Source organism: Bufo bufo, chromosome 1 (assembly GCF_905171765.1).
Source record: "Bufo bufo chromosome 1, aBufBuf1.1, whole genome shotgun sequence".
NCBI lineage: Eukaryota > Metazoa > Chordata > Amphibia > Anura > Bufonidae > Bufo > Bufo bufo.
In genome coordinates, this window is record NC_053389.1 from 711,473,417 (window position 1) to 711,495,037 (window position 21,621).

Here is a 21,621-nt window from a genome sequence, read left to right on the forward strand (position 1 = left end):
ACAATTCCTGGGGTATCTGCAATTGTCAAACCCCTTACAGACATGACAAAGAAGGGGATTGATTTTTCTAAATGGTCTGACGCTGCTAAACTGTCCTTTTCCTCTCTGAAGGAGAGTTTCACCTCGGCACCCATACTGGTTCAGCCTGATGTTTCTCAACCTTTTATTATGGAGGTTGATGCATCGGAGGTGGGAATGGGGGCGGTACTGTCTCAAGATCCATCTCTAAGTAAATGGCATCCTTGTGCTTTCTTTTCTAAGTAATTGTCGGCAGCTGAGAAGAATTATGATATAGGCAACAGGGAACTTTTAGCTATTAAATTAGCATTTGAGGAATGGAGTCACTTATTGGAGGGGTCAGCTCATCCCATCACAGTGATTACAGATCATAAAAACCTGTTATACTTTGTGCCTGCTATAGGTCTTACTCCTAGACAAGCTAGGTGGTCTTTGTTTTTTACGAGGTTTAGTTCTATTATCACCTATTGTCGGGGGCAAAAAATACCAAAGCTGATGCATTAGCTCAAAGTTCTTCTGGAGGGGGTGATGTTGACGATCCTGTGCCGATTTTACAAAAGGGGGTGGTTGTCTCTGTGTTACACTCAGACCTGGACGGGATGGTGTTGGAGGCTCAGGGGGACGCCTAGGTCTTCTGCCCCCCAGGAAAGTTGTTTGTGCCTTTAAATCTGCACCTTGAAATATTAAAAGAACACCATAACTCTGCACTTGCTGGGCACCCTGATAGTAGGGCAACCTTGGAGCTATTGTCTCGTCGTTTTTTGGTGGCCAAGGTTGCACCAGGATGTAATTGATTTTGTGTCTACCTGGACGACCTTTGCACGTGTTAAAGTCACTCATACTCTTCCGGCGGGGTCTCTGTTACCACTGGTCATTCCCAACAGACCGTGGACACACCTGTCAATGGATTTTATTACTGACCTACCTGTAGGTAGTAGTAGACAGGTTCAATAAAATAGTGCATTTCATTGCCTTACCCACATTGCCAAATGCTAAAACCTTGGCTCAGGTTTTTAGCAGTGAGAAGCTTTACGTGGTCCCTTCTGATGTTGCTTCGGATCAGGGAACCCAGTTTATTTCTAAATTCTGGAGAGCTTTTTGTTCTCGTCTTGGTGTACATTTGTACTTTCCTTTTCCTCAGTCTTCCATCCGCAGCTGAACATCCAGACTGAACGCACCAAAACCTAGAGACTTACTTTAGGCGTTACTTTTAGCAGAGTTTGCTATAAACAATCACCATCAAGAATCAACTGATAAGTCACCATTTTTTGGTGCATATCCTCAATTTTGCACTTTCAGTGAGGGGGAGCCTTCTGGGATCCCTGAAGAACGGTTTACGTCATAACTCTCATAACTGGCATTTCTGTATGGCAAAAGGTTCAAAGCAATTTGAAAAATATGGGAAGCAGATATAAACGTATGGCTATTAAAAGAAAACGTTCGCCAGGTTCGGACCTAGGGGTGAATGACTATGTGTGGTTGTCGACTAGCAATATTAAGTTAAAGGTTCCATCTTGGAAATTGGGTCCTAGATTTATTGGTCCTTTATAAAATATTTGCCGTCATTAACCCCGTGGCATTTCACTTGGAGCTGCCTCAAACTTAGAAAATTCATAATGTATTTCATAAATCGTTGATCAAATAGTATGTTGCACCTCCGGAACCATCACTGTTACCGCCCCCTCCAATTATTGTTGATGGCAAGTTGGAGTTTCATGTGGCAAGAATTGTTGATTCTTATTTTGTCCGTCGCTCCCTTCAATATCTGGGGCATTGGAGGGGTTATGGTCCGGAAGAAAGAATGCGGGTGCCAGCGTCAGAAGTAAATGCCGGCAGGTTAATTAGTTCTTTCCACATTTCTCAACCAGAGAGACCTGGTCCTGAGTGTCCGGTGGCCCCTCGTAGAAAGGGGGGTACTGTCACGAGGATGTAACGACCTATCGCTGACGCTGTTATGCCTGGGGTCAGAAGGTTGCAGCGGGTGGCTACTCGCTCAGTTTCAAGAGATTGCTCCATGACCTAGTGGTGGGAATGGATTCCTGTCCAGGTTTTCCTGCTTAGGTTTGCGATCCTTTTTGTCCCATTTTGGAATCTGTAGGTTTTCATTTCAGCTGTTCTCTGTTAGCCACTCCCAGCTACTATATATTCTCCCTTTCTGCGTCCCTTGTTGCCAGATATAGACCTTCTTTCCATATCTTCTATTCTGACCTCTGGTGGAGTTGGAGTTGCTGTGGAGCTGTTGGAACTGGTGCTGTCGGATCTCCGGTTCTCTCCTTTTGTTGTCTCCATTCAGGGATTGTATGTGGTGTTTATGTTTGTCCTTTCCCTGTTCTTACCCTAGGTGTCAGTGGTGAGGACTAGTGCTCCCACCGCCCTACTCACTACCTAGGGCTTATTTCGGGGTAAGCCAGGGACAGGGCACGTGATCGGCGTACGGGTTAGGCTACTTTCACACTTGCGTTCGGAGCGGATCCGTCTGGTGTCTGCACAGACGGATCCGCTCCTATAATGCAAACAATGGTATCCGTTCAGAACGGATCCGTCTGCATTATATTTCACAAAAAAAGCTAAGTGTGAAAGTTAGTCAGACGGATCCTTCCAGACTTTGCATTGAAAGTCAATGGGGGACGGATCCGTTTGAAAATTGCACCATATTGTGTCAACTTCAAACGGATCCGTCCCCATTGACGTACATTGTAAGTCTGGACGGATCCGTTTGGCTCCGCACGGCCAGGCGGACACCCGAACGCTGCAAGCTGCGTTCGGGTGTCTGCCTGCTGAGCGGAACGGAGGCCAAGCGGAGCCACTCAGAATGCATTGGGGCTGGACGGATGCGTTCGGGGCCGCTTGTGAGAGCCTTCAAACGGAGCTCACAAGCGGAACCCTGAACGCAAGTGTGAAAGTAGCCTTAGCAGGCCGTCTAGGGACGTCAGGGGAGCCTGGTGGCAGTGCTAGATGAGTTAGGGGTCACCACTCCTCCCTCTCCCTAGTGAAAGGGTTCTCCCCTTCCCTCCTCTCTCCACCGCACGTTTGTTACCTGCCATATCAGATGTGATACATAAAATCTGAGGCCCAAGCCCCAATGCATATGTCCAAAATTCTCAACGTAAATGCCCCACACACACTCCTTAGTACAAAAGACATATTTTACTTGTTGGATAAACATCTACCAAACATACAGAACTATACAGCACTACATACCTCTTATAGCCAGTTCCTCCCAGGTGACGTCTCCTCCGATGTAGACATTTATTTTTCTCTTTTCCATTCAGCCCATAACAACTTCTTTAGGCCCTATCTCGTCTCTGCAGAGTTTACTGCTCAGATATCTTAGATTCATCACTTTTCTATCATCCTCCCCACACTGGTGTCCCAACAGTGTTACCCTGCTAATACGTTGCCCGCTGTGCTTCCCAATGCCGTCATATACTATGCTGCTGAAATAATAAAGCAATACAGTCATATTGTACCCAATAACGCCCACCACAATGCGGCAGCAGCGATGTTCGAGGTCCTGGGCAAAACATCCCATAGGTGGGACCCACACCTATCGGACACTGAGGGCATATCCTAGAGATATGCCCCCAATGTCTGAGTTGAGCCAACCCCTTTAATTTGAAGATTTATGGTGGTGTCCAGAAAGCTGATTTTTATATTTCAATAGTTAAGCATCAGGTTTAGGATACATTTACACGACCGTATAATTTTATCCGCGTTCGATCCGCATTTTGCGGAATAGATGCGGATCTATTCATTCCTATGGGCGAAGAAAATGTGCGGGCAACATTCAGTATGTTGAGGGGCAGGCGGGGACCGGCCTCCCTAGCATCACGGGTGACGCTAGGGAGGCTAGTCACCGTCTGCCATTGGCTGCTCCCTCCCGACACCGAATGTTTTCATCCGTGTCCAGGGAGAAGCAGCAGCAGCGGTGTAGGGACCAGGAGCGGTGTAAGTATATATCCGGTGAGGAGGGGGCCTGGCACATGTGGAGGGGGTTTCTTGAAATTGGATAACCCCTTTAAGGACTCATTCTCAAGCGTTTTTTATATTCTGTTGTTTTAGATGTCCATTCATTACACCATGTTTCTGTTAATTATGTATATAAATATAGCAGTTTCCTCAAACTGTGATATTAAGCATGAGGAAGAGATGTGAGTTGTCTCAAAAGCTCTCAATGTAACATTATTGCTTCTATTTTTGTAAGACATAAAAAGGTATTATACCTTCTAGACTAATTTTGTTTCTCTTAATTAGAGCAATAAACCTGTTTTCTACTGGCTTAGGCCTCCTGCACACGAACGTATTTTTTTGCGGTCCGCAAAAACGGGTCCCGTTTTTCCGTGACCGTTTTTTCGTCTGTGGGTCTTCCTTGATTTTTGGAGGATCCACGGACATGAAAAAAAAGTCGTTTTGGTGTCCGCCTGGCCGTGCGGAGCCAAACGGATCCGTCCTGAATTACAATGCAAGTCAATGGGGACGGATCCGTTTGACGTTGACACAATAAGGTGCCATTTCAAACGGATCCGTCCCTATTGACTTTCAATGTAAAGTCTGGAGTCCCTTTTATACCATCGGATCGGAGTTTTCTCCAATCCGATGGTATATTTTAACTTGAAGCGTCCCCATCACCATGGGAACGCCTCTATGTTAGAATATACTGTCGGATATGAGTTAGATCGTGAAACCTCATTTCCGACAGTATATTCTAACACAGAGGCGTTCCCATGGTGATGGGGACGCTTCTAGTTAGAATATACTACAAACTGAGTACATGACTGCCCCCTGCTGCCTAGCAGCATCCGATCTCTTACAGGGGGCCGTGATCAGCACAATTAACCCCCCCCCCCCCTTCCTCCCTCTATTGTAATAAATCGTTGGTGGCACAATGTGCGCCCCCCATCGGCCCCCCCTCCCTCTATAGCATTAACAACATTGGTGGCCAGTGTGCGGCCTCCCATCTAACCCCCCCGATCATTGGTGGCAGCGGGTTACTAGCAATAGTACAATAGTAAAAGATTCATACTTACCTGGGAGCTGCGATGTCTGTGTCCGGCCGGGAGCTCCTCCTACTGGTAAGTGACAGTTCATTTAGCAATGCGCCGCACAGACCTGTCACTTACCAGTAGGTGGAGCTCCCGGCCGGACACGAACATCGCAGCAGCCACCAGCAGGTAAGTATGAATCTTCTACTATTGTACTATTGCTAAGTAACCATGGCAACCAGGACTGTAGTAGCGTCCTGGTTGCCATGGTTACCGATCGGAGCCCCAGCGATTAAACTGGGACTCCGATCGGAACTCCGCTGCCACCAATGATGGGGGGGGGGGGGGTTTAGATGGGAGGCCGCACACTGGCCACCAATGTTGTTAATGCTATAGAGGGAGGGGGGGCCGATGGGGGGCGCACACTGTGCCACCAACGAATTATTACAATAGAGGGAGGGAGGGGGGGGGGGGCGCACACTGTGCCACCAACGAATAATTACAATAGAGGGAGGGGGGGGGGGCCGCACTGGCCACCAACCTATTATTACAATAGAGGGGGGGGGGGGGGCGCACTGGCCACCAATGATATTCAAACTGGGGAGGGGGGGAGGGTCTGCCCCCTGCTGCCTGGCAGCCCTGATCTCTTACAGGGGGATATGATAGTACAATTAACCCCTTCAGGTGCCGCACCTGAAGGGGTTAATTGTGCTGATCACGGCCCCCTGTAAGAGATCGGGTGCTGCCAGGCAGCAGGGGGCAGTCTTGTACACAGTTTGTAGTGTATTCTAACTAGAAGCGTCCCCATCACCATGGGGACGCCTCTGTGTTAGAATATACTGTCGGTTCTGAGTTTTCACGAAGTGAAAACTCAGCTATGAAAAAGCTTTTATGCAGACGGATCTTCGGATCCGTCTGTATAAAAAGTAACCTACGGCCACGGATGCCAATCTTGTTCTTTCACGGACCCATTGACTTGAATGGGTCCGTGAACCGTTGGCCGTGAAAAAAATAGGACAGGTCATATTTTTTTCACGGCCAGGAAACACGGGTCTCGGATGCGGCTGCAAAACGGTGCATTTTCCGTTTTTTTCCACGGACCCATTGAAAGTCAATGGGTCCGTGAAAAAAACGGAAAACGGCACAACGGCCACGGGTGCACACAACGGTCGTGTGCAGGAGGCCTTACACAGTACATTTTTTTCTTTTAATTCAAAGGGTGTGATGTGTCTTAGATGGCAAGAGCTGGGCACAGCATAGCGGGCAGTTAAAGGACATATCTGTGAACTTTCAGTTTTAATTGTGCACAGTTCCCTGCTCATTTATCTCTGCAAAACACTTGTGGTATAAAAATGGTGACGCCACCCCTTGAAAAATAACTTGAGGGGTGTAGTTTCCAAAATGGGGACACTTATTGAGGATTTCCACTTTACTGGTACTTCAGGGGCGCTGCAAATATGATGAAGTGCCCAAAAACCATTACAGCAAAATCCATACTCCAAAAGCCCAAACGGTGCTCCTTCACTTCTGAGCCCTGCAGTGTGCCATATAAAGTAGTCAACAACCACATAATGTGTGCTGCCATATTCAGGATAAAATGGGTAACAAATGTCAGCATCCTTTTTCTTCTGTTACCCATTGTGAGAATGAAAAATTGGTGGCTAAAGCAACATTTTATTAGAAAAAATATAATTTTTCATATTCACAGCCAAGAGGTTTTAAATTATTAAGCTTGTCAGGTCAAAGCCCTCACCACACCACTTAAATTCCTAGAGGGATGTAGTTTCCAAAATGTGGTCATTTATTGGGGGTTTCTGATGTAGGGGTATGTCAGGGTCACTTTACATGTGACATACTGTAGAACCCAAAAACTATTCCAGCAAAATCTGCCCTACAAAAACCATATGGCGGTTTTGGAAATTTTCTTGAAAAATTGCTAAAATTCTAACAAATAAAATAACATTAATAAACTGATGCCAACATAAAGTAGACATATGGTGTATGTTAATTAATACCAATTTTGTGAGGTGTCACTGTCAGGGCTCATGCACGGCACCGTAGCCTGTTTAGTACAGAACATCTTGTCCTCTATAGAACACTCCAATACTTGTCCGTAAAACGGACAAGAATAGGGCATGTTCTATTTTTTTACAGGTGCCACGGATAGGACATACAGATGCGGATAGCACACGGTGTGCTGTCCGCATCTTTTGCAGCCCCATCAAAGTGAATGGGTCTGCACCCGACCCACACAAAATGCAGACCAAAAATACAGTCGTGTGAATGGGGTCTTAAAAGCAGTGAAATTTGTAAAATTTTTAAATAGCTAATTTTTCTAAATTGTCTGTAAATTTTGAATTTGTTAAGAAATAAAGGTAAAACATCAACTCAGATTTACCGCTAACATGAAGTACAATGTGTCACAAGAAAACCATCTCAGAATGGCTTGGATAAGTATAAGCATTCCAAAGTTACTATCATAGAAAATGACATGTCAGATTTACAAAAAATAGGGTGCGTCAGGAAAGGGTTAAGCTGTAAGCCAAGCTAGAGAACAAGTTGAGAACAGCGGGTTCAGCCAACAATACATGAATTTGTATGTGAATGTAGCCTAAGGCCTCTTTCACACGGGCGTTGCTGAAAAATGCGCGGGTGCGTTGCGGCAACACCCGCGATTTTTCCGCGCGAGTGCAATACATTGTAATGCGTTTTGCACTCGCGTGAGAAAAATCGTGCGTGTTTGGTACCCAAACCCGAACTTCTTCACAGAAGTTCGGGCTTGGGATCGGTGTTCTGTGGATTGTATTATTTTCCCTTATAACATGGTTATAAGGGAAAATAATAGCATTCTGAATACAGAATGAAAAGTAAAATAGCACTGGAGGGGTTAAAAAAAATAAAAAATAATTTAACTCACCTTAATCCACTTGATAGCGCAGCCGGCATCTCCTTCTGTATTCTTTTCTTTAGGACCTGGCTAAAGGACCTTCGATGACGTCACTCCGGTCATCACATGGTACGTCACATGATCTTTTACCATGGTGAATCACCATGGTAAAAGATCATGTGACGTACCATGTGATGACCGGAGTGACGTCATCCCAGGTCCTTAAACTATAGTTAATGCTCTCCACAGGTCCTATACAGTAAAAGAGTCAGACGGAGATGCCGGGCATCGCGAGCAAGTGGATTAAGGTGAGTTAAATGATTTTTATTTTTTTTTAACCCCTCCAGCCCTGTTTTACTTAGCATTCTGTATTCAGAATGCTATTATTTTCCCTTATAACCATGTTATAAGGGAAAATAATAAGGTTCGGGTCTCCATCCCGATCATCTCCTAGCAACCGTGCGTGAAAATCGCACCGCATCCGCACTTGCTTGCGATTTTCACGCAACCCCATTCATTTCTATGGGGCCTGCGTTACGTGAAAAACGCACAAAGAGGAGCATGCTGCGATTTTCACGCAACGCAAAAGTGATGCGTGAAAATCACCGCTCGTGTGCACAGCCCCATAGAAATGAATGGGTCGGTATTCAGTGCGGGTGCAATGTGTTCACCTCCCGCATCGCATCCGCGCGGAATACTCGCTCGTGTGAAAGGGGCCTAAGGCCCCTTTCACACGAGCGAGTTTTCTGCGCGGTTGCAATGCGTGACGTGAAAGCATAGCACCCGCACTGAATCCGGACCCATTCATTTCAATGGGTCTGTGTACATAAGCGTTGTTTTTCATGCATCAGTTCTGCGTTGTGTGAAAATCGCTATATTCTGCGTTTTTCACGCAGCCCTGGCCCCATAGAAGTGAATGGGGCTGCGTGAAAAACATATTGCATCCGCAAGCAAGTGCGGGTGCGATGCGTTTTTCACTGATGGTTGCTAAGAGATGTTGTTTGTAAACCTTCAGTCATATGGCGCATCATATGGCTTTTGCATCGCAGATTTCGATGGATTGGTTTACAAGCGCCATTGGTTTTTATTTTTTGAGTGATCGTCTTAATGTGGGGGCTCATTTTTTGCGGGATGAGATGACGGTTTGATTGGTACCATTTTAGGGTACATAAGACTTTTTGATCGCTTGGTATTACACTTTTTGTGAGGGAAAGTGACCAAAAAATTGCTATTTTGCCACAGTTTTTTCTTTTACTGCGTTCACCTGACAGGGTGGATCATGTGATATCTTTATAGAGCCGGTCGATACGGACGCGGCGACACCTAATATGTATACTTTACTTTTTTTTCCCTGTTTTTTTACTTTATTATGGGAAAAGAACACTTTCTTTTTTTTACATGAAACTTGTATTTTTTTTTTATTATGCAAAACTTTATTTTAACTTTTTTTTTTCTTTTCCACAACTTCTGGGGGTCTGATTCCCTCTCCAATGCATTACAATACATCTGTGTTGTAATGCATTACTCATCAGGCTGCCATCCCAGCCATCGGGTCCCCATCACAGCAGCACGGGGACCCGATGGGAATCGGGAGGGAGCTCCCTTCCTCCACACTCCCCACGGTCAGCACTGACCAGGGCATAGTGAGAGTTAATGCGCCAGCATCGGTGTTTTCACCGATGTCGGCTCATTCAGCAGGGGTCTGGCTAATGAGAACAGCCGGTCCTCTGCACCCGCCCAATCAGCGCGCCGTAGTACTACTGCGCTGGTCGGGAAGTCACTTCCCACAGCGCCGTACTATTACGGCGCTGGTTGGGAAGGGGTTAATGGTGTTTTCCCCCTATAGGGGTTAATGGTGTTTTCCCCCTATAGTGATGTCAAAATGGCAAAAGCTACAGCAAGGACAAAAAACTCCACCTAATGAACAAAAACGTCAAGAGCAAAAAAAACACTTGTGTGTCCTGTGTTTCATATTTCCCACAGACTTTCAGCTCACACCTGGAGCCGGCAAACAAAACTGGTGCAAAAAGACACCGATAACATGCAAAAGTGCCAAAAAGCGCCATTGAAAACCTTCATGTGAACCCACCCTTAGGCCTCTTTCACACGAGTGAGTTTTCAACGCGGGTTCAATGCGCAACGTGAACACATAGCACCCGCACTGAATCCTGACCCATTCTGTGTACATGAGCGGGGTTTTTTCACGCATCAGTTCTGCGTTGTGTGAAAAATGCAGCATATTCTATATTCTGCGTTGGCCACATAGAAGTGAATGGGGCTTCAGTGAAAAACGCATTGCATCCGGAAGCAAGTGCGGGTGCGATGCGTTTTTCACTGAAGGTTGCTAGGAGATGTTGTTTGTAAACCTTCAGTTTTTTATCACACGTTTTTTTAAACGCATCAAAACGCATTGCACCTGCGCGGAAAAAAACTGAATGCAATCACAGACAAAACTTACTGAACTTGCTTGCAAAATGGTGTGAGTTTCACTGAACGCATCCGGAGCCAATCCATTTCTCTCGTGTGAAAGAGGCCTTAGGGCTCATGCACACAACCGTATGCATTCTGCATTTTGCGGAACGGAACATCTGGCCCCTAATAGAACAGTACTATCCTTGTCTGTAATGCGGACAATAATAGGACATGTTCTATTTCTCTGCGGAACGGACATACGGAATGCACACAAAGTAACTTCCGTTTATTTTTTGCGGACCCACTGAAATGAATGGTTCCGTATACGGTCCCAAAAAAAATGGAACGGACATGGAAAGAAAATAAGTTTGTGTGCATGAGCCCTTACACATATTTGTTAATGGGAATATCCCTACAGCATCCAAGGGTTATCAGCCAGTTTCCCAGAAATCAGCAGTGACATAGGTGTAGTGGAATTACTACTGCAGAACTTGTAGTGATGTAAATACTCCAAAAAAAACTATTTTGCTAGTTTGACACTAGTGTTCAGAAATCCGGCAGGAGCGGCATGCTGAAGTTCTCTGGATCCAGGATTGCTGGTTTTAGTGCAGAGTTATTTGTCCGGCCAATCCTCCATATTTGCCGGGTTGGGGCCGGATCTCCACCGGTCCCCATTATAATTAAAGGGGTTATCCAATATCCTAAACAGCCCCCCCATGTGCCGCACCCTTCAGAGGGAATATACTTACCCCGCTCCTAGTCCCCGCACCACCGCTGCTGCTTCTCTCCGTACGCAGATGAAAACATATGGTGTTGGGGGGGGAGCAGCCAATGGCAGACGAGACGGGACGAGCCTCCCTAGCATGTCACCCGTGACGCTAGGGAGGCTCCCCCCAGACACCGGATGTTTTCATCCGCGTACAGGGAGAAGCAGCAGCGGCAGTACAGGGACCAGGAGCGACGCAGGGAGCGGGGTACATATATTCCCTCTGAGGGGCCCGGCACATGGGGGGGGGCTGTTTATGATATTGGATAACCCCTTTAATGTGGCTGGCAGGCATTCGGCACCCAGAGAGCTCCGGCTATTCTCTGCTGGAACAGCCTGCCGGATCTCTGAAAGCTACTGTAAAACGAATAATCTGATAGCATACTTTCTTTTATGTAGTTATACCATCAATTTCCATTATTTTTTATTTATATTATTTGGTATTTAAAATTTAGTTTATTTGGTAGATGTATTAAAGGGGTTATCCAAACTATAAAACAGGCCCCTCATACAGATGATCATTACCCTGCGTCGCTCCTGATCCCTGCACGGCCGCCACTGAATATCCCTGTCATGTGAGTCAAAAACATCTGCCAACGGGGGGAGCAGGTAATAACAGGCCACGAAGGGGACGAGCCTCCATAGCATCGCAGGTGACACTAGGGAGGCTCATCTCCATCGCAGCCTCCTATTGGCTACTCCCCCCATTGTATGTATTGATCCGCGCACTGGGGAGATGCAGCGGAAGCTGTGCGTGGTTCACGAGCGACGCGGGTGCTGGGGTAAGTATAATCTATATCAGGGGCCCGGACATTGGGGGGCATGTTTTATAGTTTGGATAACCCCTTTAATGTTATTACAGTCGTTTTTTCGACACTAATTAAAAAAAAATCTGCTATGTTTATAAGGGACCGACAACACCCTTTTACATCATGTCGAGGTGACTTGTTCCTTGAGCTGTGATCCTCCTCTTGATCTAATAGGGAGCCTGTCTCCTGTATGTGGGGTGACGGGGCTAGGGTTACAGCTATGGCATCCACATCCCCTTCAAAAGTACAGTTTAGTTTCCATAATATGAAAATGTCACCATGAAAACCTATCCCGTTGTTATAGGCTTTCATTGTACAAAAAGAACTATCAGTCTAGATCAGGGACGCTATGAATAAAACTAACCTTAAAATCAAAGGGAAATCAAAGAAAACACCTTCCTAAAATACACCGTCCCAATGAATATAAATCTGCACACACCACTCAGTGACCAATATTAAAGAGAGCACCGGTCCGCTGTAGCGCTATTAGACCCAGCTGCGCGGTCACTGGGGTGCAGACTAATTCATCAAAAATGATACAAGCCGCGGCCTTATATGCAGCGGCCACTCCAGTGCTGTTTGCCGCGGCCTCTGCATATGAGGCCGGCGGCTTGTATGTTGCATGTTTGAACCCTGTTGAAGTAATGCTCCTGATGAGCCATTATCTGCGAAACAGTCAGGGGGGCCATATGTGTACAATTAGGTTACCAAGTTGATTCGTGCCCCTATCACAGCTCCTGCCTGCACGTGTCTACACAGCGGACACGCGCTCTGGGTTGGTAGGCTGTTAGACATGGGCAGATGTTTATCAGCTTGAGCTTCATGTACACAAACAGTTAGTTTTATCAAGTTGATTCGTGCCCGTATCACAGCCACTGCCTGCGCGTGCCTTATACAGTTGGCACGCACTTTTGAATTGGCAGGCTGTTTGACATCGGCAGATGTTTATCAACTTGAGTAAGGCTACTTTCACACTCGCGTTTGGTGCGGATCCGTCATAGATCTGCACAGACGGATCCGTTCAGATAATACAACCGTCTGCATCCGTTCAGAACGGATCCGTTTGTATTATCTTTAACATATCCAGGACGGATCCGTCTTGAACACCACTGAAAGTCAATAGAGGACGGATCCATTTTCTATTGTGCCAGATTGTGTCAGAGAAAACGGATCCGTCCCCATTGACTTACGTTGTGTGCCAGGACGGATCCCTTTGGCTCAGTTTCATCAGACGGACACCGAAACGCTGCAAGCAGCGTTTTGGTGTCCGCCTCCAAAGCGGAATGGAGACGGAACGGAGGCGAACTGATGCATTCTGAGCGGATCCTTTTCCATTCAGAATGCATTAGAATGCAAACTGCTCCGTTTTGGACCGCGTGTGAGAGCCCTGAACGGATCTCACAAATGGAAACCAAAACGCTAGTGTGAAAGTAGCCTTAGGTGGGATGTTACCTGTAGCAGTTGATTAGCAGGGACAAAGCATTGTTCCTATCGTCCCTGAGTACTAAGCCCATCATTTTTGATGAATTAGTCTGCACCCCAGTGACCGCGCAGCTGGGTCTAATAGCGATACAGCGGACCGCTGCCCTCTTTAATTCATTGGGACGGTGTATTTTGGGGAGGTTTTTCCTTTGATTTTAAGGTATATCTCAATAAAGGTTAGTTTTATTCATAGTGTCCCTTCAGTGAATGGTATTGATAGTGGGAGGCAATTACGTTTTTGTTCACTGTGAAATTAGATCAGGGATGCCCAACCTACGGCCCTCCAGCTGTTGCAAAACTACAACTCCCAACATCCCTGATATCTGTAGGCTGTCCGAGAATGCTGCGAGTTGTAGTTTTGCAACAGCTGGAGGGCCACAGGTTGGGTATCCCTGGTCTAGATCCTGTTTATCAACACGGCAGTAAAAGGAGCCTGCATCGAGTTTGTGTCCTGTTGCTGTTGTATTGCCAAATTTGCACCCCCCCCTCGAAAAAATAACTTAACAATACCATTTAACATGACAAAAAAAAAACATTGGCCCAGATTTACTAATCTATCTGCACCAAAAATGTGACTATAAAAGTGCAGTAAATTGGTTTCTACACTTTCTCCACACCAGGGTTGGAAAGGGGGTGCGGCTTGTCAGAAAATGGGTGTGGCTTGGTGGGAAAGGGCAGGGCCTAGGATGCACTGTCTTAGGCTACTTTCACACTCACGTTTTGGCTTTCTGTTTGTGAGATCAGTCATGGGATCTTACAAGCGGTCCAAAACGGATCAGTTTGCATTCTAAATGGAAAAAAGGATCCGCTCAGAATGCATCAGTTTGACTTCGTTCCGTCTCCATTCCGCTTTGGAGGCGGACACCAAAACCCTGCATGCAGCGTTTTGGTGTCCGTCTGACGAAACTGAGCCAAACTGATCCGTTCGGACACACAATGTAAGTCATGGGGGACACTGGCACAATAGAAAACGGATCCGTCCTCCATTGACTTTCAATGGTGTTCAAGACGGATCCGTTTTGGCCATGTTACAGATAATACAAACGGATCCGTTCTGAACGGATGCAGACGGCTGTATTATCTGAACGGATCCGTCCATGATCCGAGTAGCCTAAGCGTTCGCATCTTTAGTATTAGTAAATCTGGTCCAGTGTGTGACCCTTAGGGCTCATGCACACGAACGTATTTTCTTTCTGTGTCCGTTCTGGTTTTTTTGTGGACCATCTGCGGAACCATTCATTTCAATGGGTCCGCAAAAACAAAACGGAAGTTACTCCGTGTGCATTCTGCTTCCTTATATCCGTTCCGCAAAATTATAGAACATGTCCTATTATCGTCCGTATAACAGACAAGGATAATACTGCCAGTTCTGTTCCGCAAAATACAGAATGCACATGGACGTCATCCGTATTTTTGGCGGACCGCAAAATACAAACGGTCGTGTGCATGATCCCTTATCTAAGGTCAGTCAAAAGTGGCAGACAAAATAGAGCAGCATGCAGCAGTATTTTGTCTGATATAATATCGTGCACCAGCCATGATGGAAACCCAGCGGAGCCCATTCTATTCCATTGGGTGCTGTCCTGCATAAACAGCACAGATGTGAACAGAACCCTAGGGTAGCTATATAAAGCAGTGGTGGACAACCCGTGGATTTCTATCTGAGTGACACTACAACTCCCAGCATGACCAGGTCCACCTTGAGATCCAGGGGGTTTATGGCTGGTGAGCAGGACACGCCCTCCACATCCCCTGCCATCCAATCGGCCGGCACTGGCCCTCTCTCTCTCCTCCCCTTTATAAAGCTAGAGAAGTACAAGACAAAAAAAAAAAAAAAAAAAAAAAAAGCAGAGAAGTGAAGAGAGGGGGAAAGGGAGCGAGAACACATCCCTGCGGAAGAATGAATCACTTCCCCTCCGAGCAGCGCACTGTGCCAGTCCCAGCCCTCGTCTTGTAGTTGTGCCGGTGCCGTCCTCCTAACCCTGTGCCGCCGCCTCTCTCCTCTCCAGGATGCTGCGGGCTCTGAGCGACTGGTTCTGGTCGGAGAGGATCTGGCTGCCGTGTAATTACACCTGGGATGACTTTCAGAACAGCGAAGGCACCGGCGCCGCGTCCACGTCCCAGCTCCTCGTCACCCTGCCGCTCGCCCTGCTCTTCATGCTGCTCAGACATGGCTTTGAGAGGTAAGTCGCCAGCCCGTCCACGAAGACGGACATCCTCTCCCCTCACCCCACAGGCTGTCACACCCAGTGCACACACGGACACACAAGGCACTGGGGCAGTTGCCAGTCACAGCCAATCAAATTCAACCTTTTATAAGTTTGGGAAAATGAAAGCAGCCACCTCATTGGTTGTTCTTGGACACGGCTCAACTTTTCCTTTAAATACCGGCATTTTACATCTCTCCTGTGTGCACCACCTCTGATCCATTACACAGTACTGGACTACACACATGTATACTACACACATATACAGTACTGGACTGCACACATACGCAGTACTGGACTGCACACATACGCAGTACTGGACTGCACACATACGTAGTACTGGACTGCACACATACGCTGTACTGGACTGCACACATACGCTGTACTGGACTGCACACATACGCTGTACTGGACTGCACACATACGCTGTACTGGACTGCACACATACGCTGTACTGGACTGCACACATACGCTGTACTGGACTGCACACATACGCTGTACTGGACTGCACACATACGCTGTACTGGACTGCACACATACGCTGTACTGGACTGCACACATACGCTGTACTGGACTGCACACATACGCTGTACTGGACTGCACACATACGCTGTACTGGACTGCACACATACGCTGTACTGGACTGCACACATACGCTGTACTGGACTGCACACATACGCAGTACTGGACTGCACACATACGCAGTACTGGACTGCACACATACGCAGTACTGGACTGCACACATACGCTGTACTGGACTGCACACATACGCAGTACTGGACTGCACACATACGCTGTACTGGACTGCACACATACGCTGTACTGGACTGCACACATACGCTGTACTGGACTGCACACATACGCTGTACTGGACTGCACACATACGCTGTACTGGACTGCACACATACGCTGTACTGGACTGCACACATACGCTGTACTGGACTGCACACATACGCTGTACTGGACTGCACACATACGCTGTACTGGACTGCACACATACGCTGTACTGGACTGCACACATACGCAGTACTGGACTGCACACATACGCAGTACTGGACAACACTCCTGTATACTACACAGACAATACTAGATAACATTCCTGTATACTACGCACACACACATTACTGGAAGACACAATTGTATACTACACACGCATACATACTCCTGGACGACGCACCTATATACTACTGGACGGCACACCTGTATACTATAAACACATTCTACGTTCACACTACTGGACTACACCTATATCCTATACTACTGGACTACACACCTATATACTGAACTACACCTACAGACTACTGGACTACACACACTAATGGACTACAGACCTGTATACTACACACAATACTGGACTACACACACTAATGGACTACAGACCTGTATACTACACACACTTCTTCCAGACCTGTATACTACACACAATACTGGACTACACACACTAATGGACTACAGACCTGTATACTACACACAATACTGGACTACACACACTAATGGACTACAGACCTGTATACTACACACAATACTGGACTACAGACCTATGTACTACACACACACACACTACTGGACTATATACCTGTATACTACACAGACACTGCTGTAGAACACATCTGTGCACATACTACTGTAGAACACATCTGTATACTGTGCACATACTACTGTAGAACACATCTGTACACTGTGCACACACTACTGTAGAACACATCTGTACACTGTGCACACACTACTGTAGAACACATCTGTACACTGTGCGCACACACTACTGTAGAACACATCTGTACACTGTGCACACACACTACTGTAGAACACATCTGTACACTGTGCACACACACTACTGTAGAACACATCTGTACACTGTGCACACACACTACTGTAGAACACATCTGTACACTGTGCACACACACTACTGTAGAACACATCTGTACACTGTGCACACACACTACTGTAGAACACATCTGTACACTGTGCACACACACTACTGTAGAACACATCTGTACACTGTGCACACACACTACTGTAGAACACATCTGTGCACACACACTACTGTAGAACACATCTGTGCACACACTACTGTAGAACACATCTGTGCACACACTACTGTAGAACACATCTGTGCACACACTACTGTAGAACACATCTGTGCACACACTACTGTAGAACACATCTGTGCACACACTACTGTAGAACACATCTGTGCACACACTACTGTAGAACACATCTGTGCACACACTACTGTAGAACACATCTGTGCACACACTACTGTAGAACACATCTGTGCACACACTACTGTAGAACACATCTGTGCACACACTACTGTAGAACACATCTGTGCACACACTACTGTAGAACACATCTGTGCACACACTACTGTAGAACACATCTGTGCACACACTACTGTAGAACACATCTGTGCACACACTACTGTAGAACACATCTGTGCACACACTACTGTAGAACACATCTGTGCACACACTACTGTAGAACACATCTGTGCACACACTACTGTAGAACACATCTGTGCACACACTACTGTAGAACACATCTGTGCACACACTACTGTAGAACACATCTGTGCACACACTACTGTAGAACACATCTGTGCACACACTACTGTAGAACACATCTGTGCACACACTACTGTAGAACACATCTGTGCACACACTACTGTAGAACACATCTGTGCACACACTACTGTAGAACACATCTGTGCACACACTACTGTAGAACACATCTGTGCACACACTACTGTAGAACACATCTGTATACTGTGCACACACTCTACTGTAGAACACATCTGTATACTGTGCACACACTACTGTAGAACACATCTGTACACTGTGCATACACTACTGTAGAACACATCTGTATACTGTACTGTTTCATTTTCTTAATTCCTGGAGAACCCCTTTAAGTGTCCCCCATAATCTATATACAATGTGCTAGTGTAAAGGAAAACCAGCTTAGTTGCCCATAGCAACCAATCAGATTCCTTCTTCCATTTTCCAAAGGCGCTCTGAAAAATTAAAGGGGTTCTGCACTTTGTTTTAACTGATGATCTATCCTCTGGATAGATCATAAGCATCTGATCGGCGGGGGTCCGACCCCCGTGACCCCTGCCGATCAGCTGTTTGAGAAGGCAGCGGCGCCGCGGCTTTCTCACTGTTTACCGCTGGCCCAGTGATGTCACGACTAGTATCAACTAGCGTGGGTGGGGCTAAGCTCTGTTCACTTGAATGGAGCTTAGCCCCGCCCAGGCCAGTTGATACAAGTCGTGACATCACTGGGCCGGCGGTAAACGGTGAGAAGGCCACTGCGCTGCTGCCTTCTCAAACAACTGATCGGTGGGGGTCCCGGGTGTCGGACCCCTGCCGATCAAATGCTGCTGATCTATCCAGAGGATAGATCATCAGTTAAAACAAAGTGCAGAACCCCTTTAAGTGGAATCTGATTGGTTTTCCTTTACACCAGTTTTGATAAATCTGCTCCTGTATATGTGCTCTACAGCTACTTACACCACAGGTACAGTACCCTGTGCACGTGTACACAGACACTCTGTACCAGTTCTCTGGTCGCTACGAAACAGACTGTCAGTGGATGTTGGGAGGAGTAGTTTGTTCTGTGAGCTGTAATTTCACAACATCCTGTGAGCAGCAGGTTGCAGATCAGTGCTCTGTGCACACAGGTTCCTGACATGAGACTGAGCTCTCTCGGGCACTTGTTGATTAGGAGTGAGTGTTCTGGAGCAGGAGTGGGCACCACCAGCCGTGGGGGCTTATAAAGGCTTGATTCAGGCTTGTGCTGAGAAGACTCGGGATGAGTAGGTGGCTGTGCTATTCCTGTCTTCCATCTCTGGCAGGCCTTGTGGTTGCAGGGCCTGTGGGAGGGAGCAGTATGTACACTGTGTAATCACCAGGTCTGCTCCATACCCTAGTAGCCTACAGCTGTACATCGGCCATGTGTCGCTGGGGAGGTGATAAAATGCAGCCTGGATTCCAGGCCCCGGGTGCTAAGCCTCACAACCATCACCAGCGGTGGTAGCTTAGGATGTTGTGATTTCCTTACAGAAGGGCTGACAGGAGAGCAGTGCGGTAATGGCAGGCTGATCTGAACAATGCAGTCATTCAGCGAGTTGTGTAACAGATCATAGGCCCTGCCGATGTCCGTACATGACACAGCCGGAAGCGTGTCAGGTGCTGGGTCTCCAGAGGCAGGACACGCTCAGCATCTGACTAAGAACCGGCTTGGTCACTGTACAGTTTACAGTAAATCTTTTTCACGTTTTGTTAGCATACTTAAATTGGTGGTCTGAGCCCTCGGACGCTCGACAATTATCATAACATTGTTATCCACAACACATATAGGCTCACTAGGGATCGACCGATATTGATTTTTTAGAGCCGATACCGATAATCTGTGAACTTTCAGGCCGATAATTTAAACCGATATTCAGTGAATTTTCATTTTTGAAAAAAATAATTAAAAATTCCTACACAAATCTGCTGAAAATGAATGTTTGTTAACGTGTGTTTTTTTTTTTTTTTGTAAATCTTTCTTTTTCATTTATACTTAATATATATTTTTTTTATATATATATATTTTTTTTTACTAACTATTAGCCCCCTTAGGGACTAGAACCCTTGGCCTATTCACCCTGATATAGCCCTATCAGGGTGAATAGGACCTCACACTCTCCCTGCTGCCCTGTGCATAGTACACACGGCAGCAGGGAGCTGACTATGGCAGCCAGGGTTTCAGTAGCATCCTGGCTGCCATGGTAGCCGATCGGAGCCCCGGGATTACACTGCTGGGGCTCCTATCAGAAGCTGCCACTGCACCACCAATGAAATTACTTGGGTTGGTGGGGGGAGGGGGACCCTGTGGCCACTGCCACCAATGATTAATACTGGGGGGCTTGGGTGGGGGGGGGCGCACTGCGCCACCAATGTCTAATACTGGGGTAGGTGGTGTGGGGCCGCACTGCGCCACCAATGAAGATAACTCTCTCATTAATTCATATACAGGAGGCGGGAGCTGGCTGCAGAATCACATAGCCGGATCCCGACCTCTATGACAAGTAGCTGCGATCCTCGGCAGTTACCCCTCAGGTCCCGCACCTGAGGGGTTAACTGCCGAGGATCGCAGCTACTTGTCATAGAGGTCGGGAGCCGGCTATGTGATTCTGCAGCCAGCTCCCGCCTCCTGTATATGAATTAATGAGAGTTATCTTTATTGGTGGCGCAGTGGCCACAGCCCCTCCCCTCCTCCTCCCTCCTCTTATTGGTGGCAGCGGCAGCACAGGGGGAGGGAGACACTGCTTCCTTCTCCCATGTGCTGCTGAGGGAACACGGAGCGCGCGGTCAGCAGCGTGATCCTGGTTCCCAATACGTTATCAGTATATCGGCAAAATAGATGCCGATAACGTTCAAAATCCTGAATATCGGCCGATAATATCGGTAAAACTGATAATCGGTCGATCCCTAAGGCTCACCCCCCTACTATATAACTGGGGTTCGGACACCACCGTTCAGACATAAATGACCTATCCTGAGGATGGGCCATCAATGTTTTACGGTGCTCATACATTAGAAGAATGTCAGCTGAGGCTACCGATTTCTGCAGAATTGACTGGCTCATGGTGCGCCAAATCTCCCCAGCACATTGCATCTTGATCCCCCCCCTTCCCCATAGGAGATAAGCTGCCGCCAAAGATGTTTGGCCGAAGCGTACTACTCTCTCGCCACATGAAAGCACGTGTACACTCGGGCCAAGTCGAGTGTACATTTGTCTAGAGAATCTGGAAGAATAGTGAATGTGTGCACCTTAAAACCTTTTTACGTGCGCATTTTTGAAGAACACCTCCACTCAGATCTGAAACTGAAGGATTGCCTGGAGGTGACCTCATTGGGGCACATTTATTAAGCTCGCCCATTTTTAGGCATAAAATTAGGCGTATTTGCTTCTTCTGTCTGTCTTTTGCCTAGTATTTATAAAAAGTCCCAAAGCACTTCATGAATTAGACTAGGCGTATTGCTATTAGGGCTCATTCAGATGACCGTAT

The 21,621-nt window shown here is 46.9% G+C and overlaps 1 protein-coding gene across 2 annotated transcripts in view; it reads left to right on the top strand.

The window, feature by feature from the left end:
- CERS3 (ceramide synthase 3) overlaps window positions 1–21,621 on the top strand; it is a 206,773-nt gene that overhangs the window by 101,989 nt on the left and 83,163 nt on the right. Inside the window, exon 4 of one of the 2 annotated variants that reach the window (XM_040414243.1) lies at window positions 15,366–15,539. The exons of the other annotated variant lie outside the window; for it this stretch is intronic. Coding sequence (XP_040270177.1) covers window positions 15,367–15,539 — 173 coding nt within the window. The 5' untranslated portion in view covers window position 15,366. The remainder of the gene's footprint in view (window positions 1–15,365; window positions 15,540–21,621) is intronic. 2 annotated transcript variants of the gene reach the window in all.